Raw genomic sequence first — 16123 nt, 5'->3', positions numbered from 1 at the left:
TGAAGCTTGGCGTGTGAATATATCTCTGGAGAGAGACACCGAATCCTGCAGAGCCACATTCCACCACATCAGAGAAGTGATAAACTCCTCCTGCTCCTCATGTGTCACGCAAACAAAACTAAAAGCCGTAGAAGAAACAAACACCTCCACCTGAGAACTTAAACACGGTAAGACTTACACATTTATTTTATTAATAACATGAGAAAGGTTTCATTTCATATCCAAGGGGTCGACCGTGTCGCCTCCGGAACCTGCTAATGATCGAGTCTCGAACTTTACTCATTACCTCCTTATCTCTACTTCACATCTCCAGGCCTGAGAGGAGTCGGTCCTCATTCCCCTAACACCTTTATCCTTCTGTTAAACAGACTCAGTACACACAGCAAGCCAGAGACTCGGGGACAGATATAAGATCGGACAATAACACTGTACATAAAGTATAGAAGTAGATTTAAAGACAAGTGTTAAGTCGGATTAAAGAGATGTGAAGAAATCATTCAGAGCAAAGAAATAAAACTCACCCTGAAAAGTGTAGCATTGTTTTATTGCGTGTATAAACGAGAGAGAGAGACAGAGAGAGAGACAGAGAGAGAGAAAGAGAGAGAAAGAGAAGGAGAGAGAGAGAGAGAGAAAGAGAGAGAGAGAGAAAGAGAAGGAGAGAGAGAGAAAGAGAAGGAGAGAGAGAGAGAAAGAGAAGGAGAGAGAGAGAGAGAGAAAGAGAGAGAGAGAAAGAGAAGGAGAGAGAGAGAGAAAGAGAAGGAGAGAGAGAGAGAAAGAGAAGGAGAGAGAGAGAGAGAAAGAGAGAGAGAGAAAGAGAAGGAGAGAGAGAGAGAAAGAGAAGGAGAGAGAGAGAGAAAGAGAGAGTGAGAGAGAAAGAGAAAGAGAGAGGGAGAGAGAGAGAAAAAGAGAGAGAGAGAGAGAGAGAGAAAGAGACTCGAACGTTCTGTACCCAAGTGCACTTGTAACCCAGAATAAATCCACAGATCTACTCAGATTTATTTAACACACAAACCCAAACTCTGTAAATATTATCGACATTATTTAAAGGTGTTTCATAAATATACAGTAATAATTTTTCTCTTTGTTAGGAGTCGTTTTTTAGTCCTGAATTTTCTACTCAACACATTTATTAAACATGTCGTATTACAGTTGAGATTAATTATAGCCTGGTCTGATTGTTTAATTGACTCAGATTTGGATCGGATCGGCCTGTACAGTCATGGATCATCCAGGTAACGACACACAGCGTTAACAATATCACATTTATTAATGACAACTTTAATGAAAGTGTCTATTTAAAACGTTTCATTTTTCCAATCATGTTTATCATTTTTTAAATAAATGTTGAGACTGGAGAAGTCTTTATAAGTCGCATTTTCAGTTGAATTTGGGGAAAACACTTGAATCATCCGTCGTGTCGAACTATTTCAGTCGCTTGTGTTTGATCTGTTCATCGCAAACAGCTGAAAGTCTGAACATTGACAATAAACCTGTTTTGCAACGGGGGATTGAAGATTTTGATTTTATATATATATATATATTTAAAAATTTAAAGAATTCAGTTTCTTGTTTTAATGACTCTGCTGCTGCTTTACTAAAAGATCTGTTGGATGAATTATTAATAAAGTTCAAACTCTGCAGTTTTCTCCACTGGATTCCTCCAACTACAGCAGAGCAATAATTCATTATTCATGATTATTAATTTATTTATTACAACCTGTTATCTTGTACAAAGTGTGTGTGTGTGTGTGTGTGTGTGTGTGTGTGTGTATGGATCTAAATGACGATAAAGATATCAGCACATTGTCTTTCATATCTGTACTGAATAAATGTAATGATTCAATTTTTAATGTAATTTAATTGATAAGTTTTTATTTTGTAGAAACGGACGAGTCTGGCGAAGGCGCTGACGCGAGGTGAGACACTTTCATCTCCACACTTATAATATTCACAGATTTATACAATTTCCTCTTTATATCACGTGTAGTCAGTGAGCCGAGACGGGCTTTGTGTGTGAATTATTTTTGCTTTATTTATTTATTTATTTTACATCATGTTTATTTTTAAGGCTAACATAGCTAGTAATGCAAGTCACCCAGAATACGTCTTCCATAAACACACGCTCACATCTTCATAAAACATTTTGTAAACGGCACGGAGAGATTGTCTTTTCCTAAATTTAAGGTCGAAGTGTAACTGTTTCAGACTAAACATATTGATTTTTGCACTCCGTGTCAGTATTATGGACTACTTTATATAAATTCCAGCTAAGTTACTTTTAGATTGCGCGGGGGGTGAATACTTATCCAACACACTGTAGAGGACAGAAATTCCCACATCAGCGTGTCTGCACGACGTCAGACGTCTGGACGTGATGCGAGACTCATATTTACACTAAGCATTTTTGGGTCACACAGACTTCCATTAGATGTTAGCTACATTAGCCTCGTAGCTCAGGTGCAGAACTGAAGCAAATATCTGACACCAAAAATGTTCTGACTGCTCGACTACCGAGCTGTTCCTGTTTAACGTTCGCTCTTTATCCTCCTGAAGCACCGCGATGCTCAGGTCTCAGCCTGGACACAGTGGCACCAGAGCCAGAGCCAGTTCACGCTCTCTGGATACAGCTGTTAACTTTAAAGGATCTGAAGATAACGGAAGGTAAAACATCTGTAAAAGAGCATTTACAGTCTGGTGTAGATTACTCTGAGCATGGTGGTGGTAGCATCATGTTACTCTGGTCATGGTTACCTGGTCTCTGATTTTTAGTAGACGCTCTCCTCCAGACAGTCGCGGTTCTGTCGTATTCTTTACATTCTTTAATAAAAGATTTACTGTTGCTCTCTAGGATGTTCAGTTTTGGGGATATTTTCTCTAACCAATTGCTGACTGATGCGTGTCCCGGACTTGTTTTGATCGTTCCGTGGTCTTCACGATGCTGTGTGTTTCCTCCTAAAGCACCGCGATGCACAGGTCTCAGCCTGGACGCAGTGGCACCAGAGCCAGAGCCAGTTCACGCTCTCTGGATACAGCTGTTAACTTTAAAGGCTCTATAGATAACATAAGGTAAAACATCTGTAAAACAGCATTCACAGTCTGATGTAGATTACGCTGAGTTACATTTCTGATTCTCTGCACGTTACGAACCCTTTATTCACGTCCGTACTGGGCGTGGATAATCATCTGCTACAGGACATCATGATGTTTGATGATGTTTATGAAATCTTTTGTAGAATTAAATCATTAGAAATGGGCTGACTTCGAGATCTTTCATTTCTCTCCTGCAGCACGCTGCTGAAGCGGACCATGTCTCAGAGGTCCACCGCGAGTGTTTCTTCATTCCGCTCAGCACCTGAGTGCCAACTTCCCTACGGTTATAACGAGGACCGGTAAAACAGTTTATAATCCCGTGAACTGTCCCTAAGTGTTTTATTCCCCTTATACCACAGCAGATGAATAGAGGTCAAGGAGGAACTAAACTTAATCACAAACCGTTCAATCTTAAATGAATAGAACACTTGGAATGCTGGGGTTCATGGACTACTTGGTACGGGGAGCTAACAGAACTCAAAAGTCATTTTGTTGTTGTTGTTGTTTTAAAGAGATGGAACTTGAGAACTCGAGAGGGTGGTTAAGTGGACATGGAGAGGTTAAACTAGCGCAGAGGAAAGGCTAGAGTACAGCTCCAGTTTCAAAATACCCAAAATACCAGCCAAGGCTTTTTCCAGGACTCTGAAACTAAAGGGTGCGTCTCAATCAGCTCTCTAGTTCAGGACTCAGGAAATCGGCCATTTTAAGTGCTTTCTCAATCACACAATCCTCCAGGGCACTGGAATGTTCGCTCCCTAATAAATCCCACAATGCACCTCAAAAACCAGACAGCTTCGATGCTCAGTGTTCCCCTACCGGAAATGATGCTGAAACAAAATGGCGGACGAACTCTCAGCCAACTTCCGGCTACAAATCTAAGCAGTTTGTTCTCGTTGTTGTGTCTCTCAAATGGTTACTTACGTTAGCAAATTATTTATTTATTTATTCGACGTTCTATATACAGTTTGTTTGAGTCTAATGACCTTTAAGGGTTTAATGATTTTTTAAACCACTAGTTTGCCTACAGTCCTGCTTGACATGTTATGACAGTAATGCGTTATGTGACATTTTTTGGTGACATTGGTATGTCGTCATGTCGTCATGTGGTCATGTGGTCATGTGTAGTGAGGCAGGATCCTTACCAGTGTCCCAACTTGTGTACACCATACACTGATTCACCACCTGGGGAGGTAAGGAGCTGATTGAGACACGCCCACAGCCTGTGTGCTCTGTTAAGTAGACAAGTGGACAGGTGTAGCTCATTGCTCCAGATTATTTCTGGTGGCTGATGACGCAGCCCCAACCTGGGCTACTACAAAAAGGTATATCCTGATAATCAATTATACAATATATACTGCAATATCCTGCATTTCTGGAAAAAAATGAAGATGAAATTCTGTTGTTGTCTCTGTCCTGATGATGTGAGAAAACTTGAACAATTAAAACAAACAAAATCTGTTTATTATCAGTGGAGCGTGTGCTGTACTCATCCCTGGGAATGAGCCGTTGCTATAGAAACGATAACGTATTAGAACGAGTGCATCAATATAAACCTGCACTACTGTCAGAGCTGCTGTTATAGAGAACTAATCAACACCTCCTGACCAATCAGAGTCCAGATGTTTGCTGGTGTTTAGCATGTGGCCTCTTCTGTCTCCTTTACAACGTCTCTGTTTCTTCTACGTAATGTTCACTTCCTTCTTTCCTACGGCTGTACAGGCCGAGGTCTCCGAGTCAGGAGTCGGATTCATCTGAGGTCTTTTCTTTTGATCCAAAGGACTTGTGCAGGTAAAGTTAAACCAGATCATTCTGTGAGATAGTAAAGTACTGAGTGAAGAATATGTGTGTGTGTGTGTGTGTGTGTGTGTGTGTGCGTGTGTGCGTGTGTGTGTGCGTGTGTGCGTGTGTGTGTTTATGCGAGCCCATTTTCTGCACGAGCTGATTTCTGGATCACACTCGGAGCCATGGCTTTCTCCTCGCCGAATATATATCACAAAAATTCTTTTGTCTCATGTGTTCAATCGGGTTCTCTTTATCTACGTTTAGGAAAACTGACCACGTTTTAGGTCACATTTATGTAGAAATGTAGAAAATTCTAAAAGGTTCACAAACTTTCAAGAGAGACCGCTGTAAAATTGGAGATTAAAGTCGTGTTGTATATGCTGTTTAGGATTATGTTCAATAAATTACCACAAAACCTTCCAGGACAGCGGTGAACTCTGATGAATGTTTACTCTATACAGGAAGAGCGATCGGTCGATGGCCAGAACTCAGAGTTCTAGTGGGTCAGATCCAAGGTAATTCATCACACTTTACTCTCTGCTTTATCTTTCTTATAAAAACTCCTAAATACATTGAGTTCCACCTTTAGTTAAAAATAATACTAATAATAATCCAATGAATGATTTGATCTTTCGATGTCAGGTCACCCTCACAAGTGACTAGCAGAGACTCTGGGATAACTGGCTCATCAGGCCTCACCGCTTCATCCATGAGTAGAGAAATGTGGCTGAGTTCTCAGTACGCAGGGCCGGACGACGTGCCCTGCCACATGTGCCGTGGACAGAAGCTAAAAGCCTTGAAGTCGTGCTTGACTTGCGTTCGTTCCTTCTGCGAGATTCACGCGAGGGCTCACTACGTATCTCAAGAGCTGGAACAACACCAGCTGGTGGAGGTGACCGAAGATCTGGACATATATAAGGAGAATGCTCAGCTGAAGGAGATGATCAATAAAATGCACGAGGAGAACCGGGCGCTGAGAGAGGAACTGAGGTCCTTGAGAATGAGCAGCAGCACACCGAGTCTTCCTGCTTGCATCTGCAAAGGAAAAACACCCACGGCAGGTGAGAGAGAAATGATCGAATACTGTTTACACGCAGAGAGAAATAAATATGGATGAATGATGAAGGAACTTCTCTCCTCCCAGCCGATGTGATTTTGGATCCTGAGACGGCTCACCGCGCACTCGTTCTCTCCGAGGACGGTAAACGAATGCGATTGGGCCAAAAACGTAAAGTCCAGCCCGGGCCTCAGAGGTTCGACAGGTGGGAGTGTGTGCTCGCTAAAACCGGCTTCAGCTCCGGGCGACATTACTGGCAGGTACGTACACACCTGAGCTCATAATTACTACAGTTCCCAATCACTACGAGACTGAATACAGAAAGATAGCTGCAGCCAAACATCTTATTTTATTCAAACTTCATGCAGCATCTGCGTAGAAAATCTCAGACGTGTATCCAAATGGTCAGACATCCCATGAGTTTCGCCAAAAAATTCAAATAAAAACACTAGGTAATTCGACCTGTAATTTTCTCAGAGGAAGACGGAGAAGGACCCTGACACGACTGATCTGTATAGAAATAAAATCACAGAGTAGCTCATGTAAAGTAGGAAATCAGCCCAGAACCTACATTTCATCCCGTCCAAATAGGGCTAGTGACGTCATTTAGCGAGAGCGTGCGTTAGCTGCTTCCCCCTGAAGGGATTATTGCTGAAAGTTGCTCCTCAGTCTTTCCCTGGATGTAAAATGGTCGTTTAGAGTCAAATCTAAATGTACTCCGGGCTGTAATCAGATCAGATATTACAGTGCTCAGGGCGTGCTGATCACGTGTGTTGCAGGTGGAGGTGAATAAGGAGTTTACGATCGGTGTGATGAAGAGTTCAGCGAAGAGGAACGGGCGCTTCGACTTCGCTCCCTCAGCGGGCTACTGGTGCATCTTCCACTTCTGGCTCTCGTTCACGGCCCTGGAAGTTCACGCGGTCCGACTTCCCTCCGACTCCGTGCCCCGAGTGTTAGGCGTGTGTGTGGACGTGGACGAGAGGTGGTTGAAGTTCTACAACGTCGAGAACAAAGATGAAATCTACACCTTCAAAGACATGAGGCTGGCACCTGGAGAGATGATCTACCCCATCTTCCGCACACTGGAGAAATCCATGGAACTTCAGATTAACACAGTGAGCTGAACACAGCGTGCAGGAAACGTTACGGCGGAGAGATTCGTCCTGCTGGGATTCGAGTGCACTGTAAACACCATCCTGAGAAAACATGGTGACTTTGTTTGTTTGTTTGTTTGTTTGTTTTTGCCAGCTCCACTCCGACTCCTCAGAGCACCAGGGAGAATTAGCTCGATGCATCCTACAGCGAGTACTCGTGCTCAAAGATTTGTACTTTACTCATGTAATATTGGAATTGAATTCTTGCACTTCATTCTGCCCTTCAGCGTACCTGTTACACATTTCAAGTGTTATTTTGTTATTGTTATTTTCGAGTTTTTACACATACACCATTAGTTGGTAGAGGCGTTCCGTCCGTCCGTTCATCCGAGATTCTCATTAGCACCGTCTCTCAAGAACGAGTGGATTCGCATGGAGTTACCATCACAACCGTCAGATAATCTGATTAGATTTTGGAATTGAAACAGGCCAAACCGGGTCGAGGTCACAGCAAGGTCAAATGTTATTGGCAGTGGAGGCAACAAGTTCTGCTTGTTTATTAGTAAGATATTGTCTTTTACTGGAGCGAACTCTTCATTCAGGATGAGATGCTTCATTTACCTCCAGTACAAATCAAATATCAGTCTGTAAAATGTCATCACATCTAAAAATTTTTTTGTAAATTAGCTAGTTAAATGCGCTCGGTAGTTCAGTTTTGTTCTGGTTGCTAAGCCAAACCCTCAGTTGCTCTGTGTTCGTATATTTTCCTTATGACTGGTTGTTGTGATGAGCTTTTTCATCCATGTTCAAATTTATATATTTCTTTTACATCTTACTTAAGTATCTTTAAATGGAGACAGTTTCTGATCTTCTACCTTTAACTTTTAATAGAGTAAAGATTTTGACACAGCACCAGACTTTTATTTAACTACATTTTCTCTCTTTTTTTCTACCCCTGGGCGGAGCTGATGATCTTCTGACTCTGGGGCTTTGTGTGAGGAGTATACAGGAGGTTCTAAATGTAATAATAATCTTCTTTGTGTGCGCTTTCCTTTGTTGTTGTTTTCGTGATTGCGTTTAATGAGGTTAACTATACTCATTACTATACTTAATGAGTTTATCTTTGTAGTAGAATTGGATTGTTTTTGTTTACATGTTGAGTTTCCCACAGCCGTGTGAGTGGAGTGTGTGGAGGAATATAGATCTCCAGGAAGGATACGCATTTTCTCATGATTAAGCTGAGGAGTTGATTTGTGTTCCCGGTGAGAGACAGGAGTGTGTTCTGCAGGAGGAACAGAGTGGATTTGTTTTTCACAGGAAGCATGTCGCTGTGTTTAATGTAGCATGATGTAGGAGTTTTTTGATGCTCAAGGCTATTTAAGTAGTGATATGTTAGAAAATGTATTCTGGGTCATCAGTGGTGTGTCGGGGTGTGTCGGGTGGAATTTGGTGGATTAAGCTAACAAGGCTGAGAGACTAAAGGACAACTCACATCTCGTCACATCACGACCTCATCTGAGTCCACTTTAACCAGCACTTTATTCCACACCGGAGACGTTAAAGGCAGTGAAATCAAATCGAAATCAAATGCCGGCGCTTGTTTTATTCTTTTTTTTTTTTCTCTCAAATCAGCTGAACTGAACTGACAAAAGCACTCCTTCTATACACTGCACAATTTGTTTAAAATCATAACCTACACACGTGTCATGACTTTAAATAATTAAACAAACACAAATACACTGTTTATTCAGTGATGTCACAATTTTTTGGGTTTGTAACAGGCCACGCCCATTAGGACAGTGAGCTCATCTGTTTTACCGTTTTTATGATGTAAATTTAGTTTTTAATAATATTGTACCGCAATGATACATTCTATTTTTTTTACTTTCTTTCTTTCTTTCTTTTATTAATAAACTGAAATCTCTGATTAAAGTGGTTGTGCATTCACTAAAAGTCGAGATGAAACTGACAAATGAACTTAAACTGCATTAAATATGTGACATTTAGAAATATTTGTGATTGGCAGATGTGTTCACCCTGAGATTTCACACTTCACTCCACACAAATTCACCTTGCAAAATTCACTCTGTACACACACACACACACACACACACACACACTCACTTCAACACCACATATAGAGTTCTCCGTTCTGATCCGGCGCCGCACTGAGGCGTCGTTCCTCACAGAACCCTCTGAACATTTCCTCCTCAGCATACAGAATCTCTCTCAGAGCTCGTGTCTCTTCTTCAGTATGATTTCCCGTACGAGAGCCGTCGCTTCCTTCCTGATTTCCTCCATTGGCTCATCCGGCTTCCACACCCGCACGACCTGACCCTCAGCACTCACCAGAAACTTCCAGAAGTTCCACTTTGGTATTTGTCGAACCGAATCTGTGCGTCAGTCAGACAGAGGAAATTTCGTAAGCAATACAGCAACAGTAACGCACAGTAAATTAAATATAAAAACACACTGTGGGAATAATTAAACATGCGCTGCACCTGGCCAGGTGGCTTATTTACATATGACTTCATTTCATATTTGGGTGTGGCCCTTAAAGAAATCAGGTAATTGCTCGGGTTAGTGGTAATGACTACGTCTCCGTGTTAATTACTCACTCCATCCCTGTCACATTTCATTTAAAGATTTCTGCATGTTGTAGCCAATGAATAAATCCTTTTTCTTATGTTTCTGTATTAGTATCACAAGATCAACATGTAAATACAGACAAAAAACTATATTTATCATTGCTACCATCGTTACATTCCAACATGGGATCAGATCATATAATACAATTAAATTTTAGACATTTTTTTTTTACCTGTGAGGAATTTGAAGGCTGGCTCCGCCTCTGATCCCATGATTTTTATCATGCTGAAGAAGGGGAAAGTGACGGCGTAGTTGGACCTGGCAAAGGCCTCTGCATCTCGGCCCATCCCCGGTTCTGTGTCTCCGTACTGTGCACACGGGAAAGCCAACACGGTGAAGTGAGTGGACCCGAGAGCCCGGTGCAGCTCCTGCAGGTCTCTGTAGTTCTGTTCAGCCTGTTCACTGTGACTCGCCACGTTTACAACCAGAGACACCTGAAACCACAGTACATGGTCATCCAGCAGTGTTATAACACAGTGTTGCTGAATTCTGGGTCCTGATTGGTCAGAAGGTGTTGATTAGTCTTCTATAACAGCAGCTCTGACAGTAGTGCAGCTGCAAATCACAGGTTTATATTAATGTGCTCGCTCTAATACGTTATCATTTCTATAGTAAAAGTTTGTTCACAGGGACGTGTATAGCGGACGATCAACATAAACGAATTTAAAAATGTGTTCAATCATTATATGGTGAACAATATGGTGATTTTTTTTCTGTAAGGAGATGTTTATGTAACATTTATGGAAGGAGTCTCCAGTGTCAGTGCTTTATAACGATCAGAGGTTGAAGGAAAAAAAGGTGTCACTTTAGTTTTTTTTCGAGATCTGGTGAGGGAACGACTGTTTATAGCGGCTATAACGTAAGCGACATTAAACGTAACCGTAAACAGATAAAGTGTACGATGTTTTCATTTGTTTTAGCAAGTAAAAATTTTAATCGTTTGCAAACTAAGGAATGAAACATTTGGGGCCGTGATGTTACAGGAAAACAATAAACTCTTCAGTAACTCCACTTCATCACTTCCCAGTCGCTGTTTATTCCAATAACAGCACGCTCTGAAGTGTTTTATTTATTTCTTAGCACACATTGTATACAACAGTTCATTAACACACTGTTTATATGTTATTCATATTAAAAACTTCACTTATAATCACTGAGAGCTCATTATATTACATGAACTCTGAGGGGGGAAACGTCCATGAGAACAAAAATGGCTTCCTTGTAGTCCACCTCAGGATTTGAGTTACAGCTACAGAATAACGCTCATATTTTGATTAATAAATGTCACTAATTCACCAAAACTATCCCTTTTAGCCATTTGTCACCAGAGAGTGCTTATACTGACTCAACATTTAATGTTTTAATGTTCATAAAGAAAGCTTTTAGTGAAAAAACATTACGTTTCCCACCCGTATTTCGAAAAATCACGTCTGCCTCTCTACGATTGGCTAACAGTTCACACGCGCTTGCTAGTAACCTATCAGAGAGCAGAATACGAGATACTATAGCGAATCACAATACGGAAGGCGGGTTTTGTCGGAATTCGGGTACAATCGCGATTATCTATGTGCTAATTCAAGTCCCCTGTTTTATACAGTATCGCTGACTGAAAAATTACGTTATTTCTCCACTTTATTATTTCAATTCAACTTAAAAACGTGAAGTGTTTTACAAACGCTTAAAATACTTTTTTTTTTTTGCAGTCAGCGGATGAAAAAAACCCTCAACAGCCAGATAGTTCCGAACGAGTCTTTTTAAATGACTCCTCAGAATGATTCAGATAAATTGATTCACGACAACTACTAACGAAAATGTTGTCGATGTTCCGTCTTTTTTCTTTTTCTTGTTTAATTTTAGGCCAAAATAATTATTTGATAGTTATGCAGTATAGAATATACAATATTATCGGTAATATCTGCATATTGAATAAAATGAATCAACTTTTTCTGAGTGACTTAGAGTCGGATCAGTAAAGTGATTCACAATAGACACCCATGTAGGCAAGCTGACTTCGTGGCTGTAGTGAGTGAAGTTCTGCAGGAGAGGAGTGTGTGTGTGTGTGTGTGTGTGTGTAAACACTTTTATTCACAATTAAAACTGCAAAACACTGCGTACTGATCTGAACAATAATGAAATGAAACACAGCATGTTGATGTATAGATAGTGAAACTTACTTTCCCCCGATATTTCTCCAGAGAGACGCTTCGCCCTTTCGTGTCCTTCACCTGGAAGGAGTAAAAATCCGCGTGGTTGCGGTTCCTGGAGAGTTTTGTGTGCAGGAGATAAAGCGAGGAGATGCAGAGAGTCGCGGTGAGGATGAGGGACACGACCCGGGCTCTGGAGCTGGACGGTTTGGACGGATAACCACCCAGAGCCTCCATGTTGGAGGAGTGAAGCTGAAGATGGAGGGATGAGGGATGGAGGAGTGCAGATGTTTGGAGGAGGTGGACACCAGGTCTCAGATTACACCAGGGAGAGAACCCGGGTTTCAGGATCTACAGCCACGTGGAGACCCTCAGTGCAGCTCTACATCTAGCTTTTAAATCCCTGATTAAATGAGATTTCACTGTTTATTAAACATTTATCTTCAAATATTTTACATACTTTAACCTTTTCCTTACAACTTCGTGGTATTTTCTCCATCATATTTCCTGACAATAAAACAGCATTTATATTTTTCTAATATATTTATTATATGTTAAATCCCACACATTACATTCATTCCCCCATTTAGCTTTTCAGTGATTTATTTCACTTTCACGAACACATTAGTTTCATTATTATTCATTCAGTCATTTTTTTTTACATACTGTGTATTAGATTTTTTTGGTACTGAATTGTTCTGTGGTCTGTTCATTCACACAAATAAAACACACAACATTGTTTATGTTCAAACAGTTTGTTTATCAATACAAAGTTGTGTTTTGTGGATATTAGAGGCGGTGGGTGGGCGTGGCCGGGGTGTGTGTATTAGAGGCAGTGGGTGGGTGTGGCCAGTGTGTGTATTAGAGGTGGTGGGTGGGCGTGGCCAGGGCACATGTATTAGAGGTGGGTGGGGGTTCACAGTGGTGGGTGGGCATGGTCAGAGCACATGTGTTAGAGGTGGGTGGGCGTTAGAGGTGGTGGGTGGGCGTTAGAGGTGGTGGGTGGGCGTGGCCGGGGCGTGCAGCAGCTCCTGGTTCCCCAGGCGGAACATTAGTGCATACTTGTTGCGCTCGGCCGAGTTTCCCAGCGTGTGGTGGAGCCGAGACTGCAGGTAATAAACATCACGCAGACGCTGCTTACAGTCCAGCTGAGAGAAATAAAACCCAGCCTCATCCAGAGTGTGTACCGCTGACTCTACAGCTACACACACACACACACACACACACACACACACACCGTTAATAAAGTCTCTTCATAAAGTCCCACTTATCCAGATAGCAGGAACATGGCTGTCAGCTTAATAACATTAATAATAGCAAGTTGAAGACACACACACACACACACACCAGTGAGTCTGTGTTCCTCCGAGGCAGATGCAGTCAGAGCCACCTGACACCGAGCCATCAGCAGTAGAGCTTTAGCTTTATCCATCAGCGCACCGTGGGCCAACACACACTCCAACACACCACACACCAGCGAGAGAGCCTGCTCCGGGATCCCCAACATCAGCTATATATACACACACACACACACACACACACACACACACACACACACGGTTCAGCATTATTCAAATAACATCACATGAAACTTAATTACTGAGAAGAAGCAGATTTTTTGTAAAAATGTGTGTGTGTGTGTGTGTGTGTGTGTGTGTACCTGTGTGTAAGCGAGGTGCAGTATAGTTTTACACTCGAGTCTCTGAAGGTTGTGTTGCCGTGTGAGCGCTAAAGCCTTCAGCAGGAGCGGGAGAGCGGCTGAAAATCCACACGAGACCCAGTGCAGCTCTGCTGTGGCTAACATCACCCTGTAACACACACACACACACACACACACACACACACACACACACACACACACACATTACATTTACACACACACATCCCATATTTATATTACATTTACACACACACATCCCATATTTATATTACATTTACACACACACACACACACACACACACACACACACACACCTGATGATCATCTCGGTGTTCTTGTTCTTCTCACACAGCTGCTGTAGACGCTGCAGGACTTTGGAAGCTTCTGACGTACGATTTAAAGCCTTTAACAGCTGAGCTTTCCTGTTCTCACACACACACACACATTAAATATATATATATATATATAGTTATCACCACATGTAGCAATAGTGTGTGCATATTCTGCCATGCTGAGTTTAATTCTCAATCATGTGACTTGTGTGACATCACTTCCTATTGAGGTGGCCTCAGAAATGAGATCTGTGACCTTTCTCGCACGCACGCGCGCACACACACACACACACACACACACACACGTGTGTGTTTACCTGTAGAGCCCCTCGGTGCTGTTCAGGGCGGAGATGGCAGTGACATGAGGCTCGGCCACGTGATATTTCCCATCATTCATGGCTTTCTCAAACTGAATGTTCAGATCACACAGCATCCAGATCTGCACACACACACACACACACACACACACACACACACACACACACACACACACAGCAGTGTAATGCCTACTGAGGAAGGCCAGTGGGTGGGGCGGTAAGGCTTTATGCAAATGAGATGTGGAGACTACCAATCAGACTGTGGGGTTATCAGTTATCAGGTCTGAGTGACGCGGCGCTCACCTTAGCGTGCTGCGTGTGAGGAGGAAACTGCTGCTTCAGGTGTCTGATGATGTCACTCGCAGCGGCATATAGACCCTACACACGGACAACACGCACGTCACGCACACGGACAACACGCATACGACACGTGGCATTAAAATATAACAGAATATAACGTGTGTCAGGATTTAGTGTACTGATGCTAAATGCTGAGGGGTGAAACGTCAGGGGTGAAAGGTCAGGGGTGAACCTGGTCGGCGTGGAGCTGCGCGAGGTGACACAGTGCGATGGTGAACGGCTCCGTGTTGTTCTGCTGAACGCCGAAATTCACCGGCTCCAAACTGTTCATGTTCAACAGCAGCTGAGACTGCTGCACAGACATCGTACTGACACACACACACACACCACACAATTAAGATGCACTCTGACCTCTCCCTCAACTCTTGCTGTACATGCTCCACAGGGAGGCGCTCTGAGCTGTCTCTCTGCACTCTGACCTGTCTCTCTGCACTCTGACCTGTCTCTCTCTCACCTCTTGCCGTACTTGCTCCACATGGAGGCGCTCTGAGCCAGACTAATCTCGATCAGCTCGTTCAGACTGTGTTTCCACAGCAGTATGGCCGTCTCATGCTGAGCATCCAGCAACTCAGCAGCTGAGCAACCCTGCAGCGCCCCCAGCTGGATCAGAGACTGCACGCCCAGACACGCTAAATACTGTACACACACACACACACACACACACACACACAATAATAAGCAATCCGACCAGTCGTATTTTGATCTAATAATAATAATAATAATAACAAACTCACTGTTAAACAGAAATAAGTGGCCATTTTAACAGAGTCTTCAATCAGAACCTGACTGTCACATCCCTTCATCTGCTCCAACGTGTACAGCCAACTCTACAGAGAGAGAGAGAGAGAGAGAGAGAGAGAGAGAGAGAGAGAGAGAGAGAGAGAGTTTAAACCAATTTAAATTTAAATTGAGAATTTAAAGGCAAGAAGCAATTTAAACCAAGTCTGACAGAGAGAGAGAGAGAGAGAGAGAGAGAGAGACAGTGTGTGTGTGAGAGAGAGAGTGTGTGTGTGTGTGTGTGAGAGAGTGTGTGTACCAGACAGTGCTGTAGGCAGACATGGTCGTTTGCTTCCTGAGCGATTCTGATGGCCTCCTGAAGAGCGAGATCAGCCTGCTGACTATAACACACACACACACACACACACACACACACCATCATGACAATGTACACTTCATGTTGTACAGGTATCAGAATGTAAACAGGACTAAATAAGGAACCTCAGATGTGTGTTTAGGAGAATGTTCTAACCCCCAAGTGACTTGTCTCTGGTGTTAATTTACACGGTTTGGTTCTATTACTGACTGCCTACACCATTAGGTGGCGCTCTGTGTGTGTGTGTGTGTGTGTGTGTGTGTGTTGCACACTAGTGGTTGAAGCGGCAGTGCAGGGTTGCCAGGTTGAGGACGGCGTAGCGAAGGCTGCGTCCGAATCCCTCGTCTCCGTTACTCTTCCCCTCCGCACCAGACAGGACGAGACGATCAAAGTAGTGCAGCAGACTGTGTGTGGAGGTGAAGACGTCCTGAACACGCACACTGTTCAGGTAACTCACATAGTGCTGCGGAGACAGAGAGGGGCGAGAGGCAGAGACGGGGGGTATAGAGAGAGAGGGGGCAGAGAGAGAGAGAGTGACAGAGTGA

The 16123-nt window shown here is 42.8% G+C and overlaps 3 protein-coding genes across 3 annotated transcripts; 1 reads left to right on the top strand and 2 right to left on the bottom strand.

The window, feature by feature from the left end:
• The first annotated feature begins 1116 nt into the window (after window positions 1-1116).
• Window positions 1117-7053, top strand: LOC128607263 (uncharacterized). Its single transcript, XM_053623937.1, has 10 exons — window positions 1117-1232; window positions 1883-1916; window positions 2554-2661; window positions 2959-3066; window positions 3288-3389; window positions 4810-4878; window positions 5334-5387; window positions 5515-5933; window positions 6017-6189; window positions 6709-7053. The coding sequence occupies exons 1-10, from the start codon at window positions 1220-1222 to the stop codon at window positions 7051-7053; spliced, it is 1425 nt and encodes a 474-aa protein (XP_053479912.1). The 5' UTR covers window positions 1117-1219.
• Window positions 7054-8453: 1400 nt separating this feature from the next.
• Window positions 8454-12059, bottom strand: gpx8 (glutathione peroxidase 8 (putative)). The gene is made up of 3 exons (XM_053623948.1): window positions 11847-12059; window positions 9845-10106; window positions 8454-9416 (listed from the first exon to the last, which is right to left on the bottom strand). Exons 1-3 carry the CDS (start codon window positions 12051-12053, stop codon window positions 9253-9255), a joined length of 633 nt encoding a protein of 210 aa, XP_053479923.1. The 5' UTR covers window positions 12054-12059; the 3' UTR covers window positions 8454-9252.
• A 511-nt stretch (window positions 12060-12570) lies between these two features.
• anapc5 (anaphase promoting complex subunit 5) lies at window positions 12571-16083 on the bottom strand (the record flags this gene model as incomplete). The annotated part of the gene is made up of 11 exons (XM_053626031.1): window positions 12571-13017; window positions 13164-13326; window positions 13477-13624; window positions 13791-13898; window positions 14126-14247; window positions 14429-14503; window positions 14658-14793; window positions 14940-15121; window positions 15220-15312; window positions 15522-15603; window positions 15851-16083. Coding segments are annotated over 11 exons (1554 nt in total), but the record flags the coding sequence as incomplete, so codon positions are not given.
• Between the last annotated feature and the right edge of the window lie 40 nt (window positions 16084-16123).

This window comes from Ictalurus furcatus, chromosome 5, assembly GCF_023375685.1.
Source record: "Ictalurus furcatus strain D&B chromosome 5, Billie_1.0, whole genome shotgun sequence".
Lineage (NCBI taxonomy): Eukaryota > Metazoa > Chordata > Actinopteri > Siluriformes > Ictaluridae > Ictalurus > Ictalurus furcatus.
The sequence above is the reverse complement of the archived record's forward strand: the minus strand, read 5'-3'. Positions and strand labels throughout refer to the sequence as shown.